Below are 5,966 nucleotides of genomic sequence, written 5' to 3'. Positions count from 1 at the left end.
CTTTTCCGGTGTAATGGTGTGTCCAGGACTTGCTATGGTGGGAGAATTGGGTTCTGATGATGGCAAATAACCTTGGTTTCTGTTGCTTATCTTCTTACGCTTGCCTCCTGCCATCTGGTTATCTCTAGTGCTACATGCCCTGGCTAAATCTGACTGGGGCCTGTCCTTCCTGTGATCCTGGTTGTGTCAGAACTCCTCAGAGTCAAGCTGTCTCTGTGATCCTATGATTCTGGGATCCTGTGATCCTGGGCTTGTTAGAGTGCCTGGGAGTGGAGTTTCCTCTGGGTGTTGTGGGAATGGCTGCAAAATTTTTGCCCAAGGTCTGCTCAGAGCACAGGCCCAGACAGACCAGAAGTAACTCATGCTATTGGACTGGTGTTCCTGTGTGCCTGGGTCATGCTGGTCCCAGTTACTCCCAGTGTTGATACAGATGTGTCCTCTTCACCTCTGATCCTGGTTGTGTTAGAGCACCTGGGAGTGGAGCTTCCTCTGGGTGTTGTGGGACTGGCTGCAGAGCTCGCGCCCAAGGTCTGCTCAGGGCACCAGCCCAGACAGACTGGATCCTTCCTGAGCCACTGTCCTGGCAGAGTTCCTGTGTGCCTGGTCCCGCTGGTCCCAGTTACTCCCAGAGTTGGGACAGATGTTATGTCCTCCTCACCTCTGATCCTGGGTGTGTTAGAGCGCCTGGGAGTGGAGCTTCCTCTGGGTATTTCAGAAATAAATTTTTAAGAATTTTTTTTTTTTTGTAGAGCTGTCCCCTCCTCTCACCAGCTGCAGCATTTGAGAGAGCAGGTCCTGTACCTCACCTGGGCAGGACAGCAGAGCTGACCCTGGTGGCAAAGGTACAGGTGAGCCAGCCCTGATATCATGAGAGTCGGAGAGCTAGCCAAGGCAGTGCTGGAGAGCTCATCCTGGTACTATGGGTGCAAGAAAGCTGGTGGGCTGACCAACTCAGCTACCACCCAGGCCCAGATCCAGGAACCAGCATCTATCTCATCTATGAACTTCTGGAGTACATAGAAGGGCTGGTTCTGGAGAACCAAAGCTACAGGATCTCCATGACACAGAGCAACATCAGGATATCTGAGACCAGTGCTGGTGAGGATCCACAGATGCAGATACTCACAGCCAACCATCAGACTGAGCCTGGGGACCCCAATGGAAGAGCTAGGGGAAGAACTGAAGGAGCTGAAAAGGATTGCAACCCCATAGGAAGAACAGTATCAACTAACCAGACCACCCAGAGTTCCCAGGGACTAAACCACCAACCAAAGAGTATACATGGCTCCAGAAACAAGTGTAGATGATTGCCTTATCTGACATCAATGGAAGGGGAGGCCCTTGGTCCTGTGGAGGCCCCAGTGTAGGGGGATGATAGTGGTGAAAAGGGAGTGTGTGAGTGGGTGGAGGAACACCCCCAAAGAGGCAAAGGGGAGAAGGGGATGGGATGGCGGTGTTGTAGAAAGGTAACCAGAAAGGGGAATATCATTTGAAATGTAAACAACTAAAATGATTAATTAAAAAAAAAAAAGAAACGGAAGCCAGAGGCCTCAAACCAGACCAATGACTCATTGCAATGAACATTTGCAAGTAAAGAAGTGTAAACAGAAGGGTGTACTATGGGACACATTGTGACATACTATATAATAAGATGGAGTTTTTTATTTGTTTGTCTTTAATTTTATTCTTTTTTATTCATTATTGGGGGATAAGGGCAGAAGGTGGATACAGTGAGACAAAGAAATGAGTAGGATTGGGGTACAGGATGCAGAATTCACAAAGGATCAATAAAAAGTTTTAAAAATGGATTAGAAATAAAAAGAGAATTTATGTTTTAATTGTATGTACTTTCTTTCTCTCTCTCTCTCTCTCTCTCTCTCTCTCTCACACACACACACACACACACACACACACATACACACACAGAGACACACACACACAAGTACAGGTGCCCACAGAGGCTAAAGGATTGAATCCTCTGGAACTGCAGTTAACCACTGTGATCTGTCCAACATGGGCACTGGGACCTGATCTCTAGGACTAGCTCTAGAAGATCAATAAGCACTCTTAACTCCTAAGCCACTCTCCAGCCCCCAAAATAATTTTTACCAAAAATACAAAGGTGATTTAATGAAGAAATAGCCTTTTAAAAAAACTGTGTCAGAATCATAGGCATACATAAACAAAAAATTATCTTAAACTTTACCTTAGGCAAATGAGACTCATTGGTGATGCACCTGCCTACCAGCATAGGACCTAGGCCTAATCTCCAGCACTGAATAAAATAAAACAAATAAAAATGTAATCCATGTATCCTGACTCCGTGATACAGTGAGACAAAAGGGGTAAAAATTTAGTAAGATGGGGGAATTAAAACAGGACAGACACCACTGTAACATGAAATTTTGTTAAGTTATTAGGTGTAATATTGATTTTGTAAATCCTTTTGAATCCTTTTGAATTCTTTCCTAAGGACAAAAAAAAAATCTTAAACTTTACTGAGTAAGCTTGTTATTAATGACAGCACATCCTGAAATCTGTAATCTGAAATCTGAAATCCTGAAATACATCATGGAGCACAGCAAATGAATGAGTAATTTTATGTTCTTAAGATCAGGGCTTCTCACTGAGAGAGAAGTAAGATACCTCATGAATGAAGATCAGAAGACCCCTTAAGCAAGGATGATACCGGATGACATGGTGTGTGTGTGTGTGTGTATTGTTTCTTAGCTCTATCCATTCAAAGAGATAAAAAAGCAATAGCACTCATGTCAATGACCTAGAACTAGTTTTAGAGTTCCTCAATAAAAACAAGCAGGCTTTGTTGGAGAAAGACTAAGATCAGGAAAAGGAAGAAGATCCTAGAATATTCATGTGTGCAGTTGGTAAAAGGTGATCAAAGAATGATAGGGGCATGCTCCCAAAAAGGGCAAAAGGACCTAGGATACACTTTAAAGGAACACCATAGAAGAAAGTAGCCCAAGCAAGGTTACAATGCACATGGTTAGTGATACATAGTAACCAAATTAGGCTCCTTTGAGATATAAGCACACATACCTCTGCTAAGGTTCTAGGTCAGCCCTTGGCAGAAGAAGAAATGTAGACTACCAGGAACCCCTAAACCCCAATTTATTATTGTATTCTTGAACCCTGAATACAATAATAAAAGATGTCCAGGTGAGATGCATTCAAGTTCCAGGCAGATGCTGGATCTCATCAGGCCTTTGAACTTATGGTGCCTTCTGACTGGAACACACTTTCTACAGACAATTATTAGCTTGTGTTGGCTTCTGCTCAAAGGCCATCTTATTACAGGGGTCTTCAACTAATGTACATAATTAAATTAAAAAATAATAAAGATTTCTCATCAAACTGTTTAAGCAGCATTTCTGTAAGATTACACTTTTTCAAGAAAAGACAAATGAAGAAGTATGCAGGATACAGAAACAAGGTTTCACAGAGACAAAACTATCATCATAACGAAAAATGTGATAATTTATCATTCTTTATTTCCTCCTACACACATGGTATTGCTCTTCCCTTCAACTACGTTTCATCAAATGAGTGGAAACATAAAGGAGAAATATGTGAAGTACACTGTGAAACAGGAAAGAGCAGGCAGCTTTCACAGAGGTAGTGAGTTTCAAACTGAGCCCTAAAAAATACTAGCTGGTAAGCAAGGGCTGAGGGGGTAAAAATCATACCCCCAAGAGTGAGAGCCACTGCAGGACAAGTACACAGCACATGACAACATAAGAGTCCTTCTGAAATTCCAGGGTAAACCCATCGAGGTCTGTGCCTAGGACAGAGAACCTCTGGAACAGCTTTCTTTCACACAACTCTACTCTCTTCAACTTAAAACATGACTCATTTGTGGAAGCAGGACAGATAGCTGCAATTTAGACAGGTTCAGAGACAAATTTCTCACTTACAACACTGGGCGGCAGTAGTGGGCAATGGCTTCCTCTGGCTTTCTTCTTGACTAGAATACTAGAAGCAGAAAGAAAAAAAAATATATAGTAAGAGTTCCAAGTACAGAAAGAGGGGGGAAGTTACAGCTACCTACTAAAATATTCAGCATGTAACTTGGATCAATTTTTTTTTACTAAACAGAAATAGAACTCATTCCTATCTTCCCTGTGGGATCCTGACTTAGGGCAGATCTTCAGTTATAGTGTGGCTTAAAACAGGACAGCAGAGGGACCATCTGTCCAAGTAGGTCTGGTAGAGCAAAAGGCCTGACCTTAGAGTATTTCAAAGGGTTCTTTGTATGCCCATGCAACATCTAGATTTCACAAACCAAATGATAAAACTGAAGACCTCTCTTAGGTGTCTGCTTATCTTCGAGTAACAGCACTCCCTTGCAAATGTTTATGTATATTGAAACTGCATATCTAAGAGTGCACGGCTAGACTTTCAGATACATCTGGTGTTCCCTCCCGACTCTAGTCTCTCCAGGGCCAACCACCACAACCACCACAACAACAAAAACAACAACAAATGTACAGGGTACTGAAGCCATAAGAAAATAATCTATAAGAAGGAATAGAATTAAGGGGAAGTTTTTAGAGTAGGCAGGAATCAAAAAAGTATAAATTAACATATGCAAGCAGCTTAGAAAAATAGTTTGGTTCAAGCCAGTGAAGAACTGGAAAGGTATAACTTTAACCAAAAATATAAGATCTGGGCTAGGCAGCCACATGCTTAGAATGAGCTCAAGGTAATTCTCAGCTACATAAAGAGTCAGAGACCACCACGGGCTACATGAAAAGGTATCTGGACTTTACATGCTAATTTTGCTAGTCGTTAATAAGCTTTGGGGTTCTGGGTGAGCCAGAGTTAAACTGCCAATGAACATTCATCAAGTAAATATTGACTTAGCACCCACTATGTACAAATGTTTGTTGGGAAAATAGAGTTTAAGTCATAGGAAGGAGTCAGAAGTTTACACTAGTGTATTGGGAGGTCATATCATATAGCTTTAAACATGGAGGAATATGATTTGATTACTGTGGTGATTGAATGAGCTATCTCCCATAGTCTCAGACATTTAAATACTTGGTACCCAGTTGGTAGAACTGTTTGAGTAGATATGAGAGGTGTGGCATTGTTGGAAAAACTGTCATAGGGGGTAGGCTTGGAGGTTTCAAAAGCCATTTAATCATTCCCAGGTAATATTCTCTCTCTGTCTCTCTCCCCCTCTTCCTCCCTCTTCCCCCTCTTTCCCTCTCCCACTCTCTCTCCTTCCCTCTTCCCCTCTCTCTTCCTCCCTCTCCTCCTCCTTCTTCCTCCCTCTCCTCCTCTCTCTTCCTCCCTCTCCCCCTTTCTTCCTCCCTCTCCCTCTCTCTCTTCTTCCCTCTCCCCCTCTCTCCCCCTCTCTCCCCCTTCCTCTCTACCCACCCTTCTCCTTTCTGCTTGTGTTTGAGATTCTGAGTTTCAGCTCTTCCTGTCACTGGGCCTGTTGCCCCATCCCATGCCATGATGGTGGACTTTTATCCCTCTAAAACAGTAAACTCAAATAAAACTTTTTCTTCTCTAAACTGCCTTGGTCACAGCAACAGAAACTGACTAATATAAACATACTTCCAAACTAACAAGGAAGGAGAGATGGCTTAGTGATTAACAGCACTTGCTGCCCTTTCAAAGGACCCAGGTTTGTTTTCCAGAACTCATATGGCAGGTCAGAACCATTAGTAACTCCAGTCTAAAAGACTGAACATTCTCTGGAGTCTAACTTCTTGAGTTCTTTGTATACATTGGATATTAGCCCTCTATCAGATCTTTTGCCTTACAGAGCTTTGCAACTTTATGAGGTCCCATTTGTCAATTCTTGATCTTAGAACAAGAGCTATTGGTGTTCTGTTCAGGAAATTTTCCCCTGTGCCTATGTGCTCGAGGCTCTTCCCCGCTTTCTTTTCTATTAGTTTCAGTGTATCTGGTTTGATGTGGAGGTCCTTGATCCACTT

At 42.7% G+C, this 5,966-nt stretch overlaps 1 protein-coding gene across 9 annotated transcripts in view; it reads right to left on the bottom strand.

Moving 5' to 3' along the window:
* Positions 1-5,966, bottom strand: part of Unc13b (unc-13 homolog B) — a 211,220-nt gene that overhangs the window by 146,919 nt on the left and 58,335 nt on the right. For all 9 annotated transcript variants that reach the window (XM_031377182.1, XM_031377174.1, XM_031377175.1 and 6 more), the window contains one exon: positions 3,933-3,990. In XM_031377182.1, coding sequence (XP_031233042.1) covers positions 3,933-3,990 — 58 coding nt within the window. The remainder of the gene's footprint in view (positions 1-3,932; positions 3,991-5,966) is intronic.

The sequence above is a fragment of the Mastomys coucha genome, unplaced genomic scaffold (assembly GCF_008632895.1).
Source record: "Mastomys coucha isolate ucsf_1 unplaced genomic scaffold, UCSF_Mcou_1 pScaffold18, whole genome shotgun sequence".
NCBI lineage: Eukaryota > Metazoa > Chordata > Mammalia > Rodentia > Muridae > Mastomys > Mastomys coucha.
Note: the sequence above shows the minus strand (reverse complement) of the source record. Positions and strands in the feature narration are given on the sequence as shown.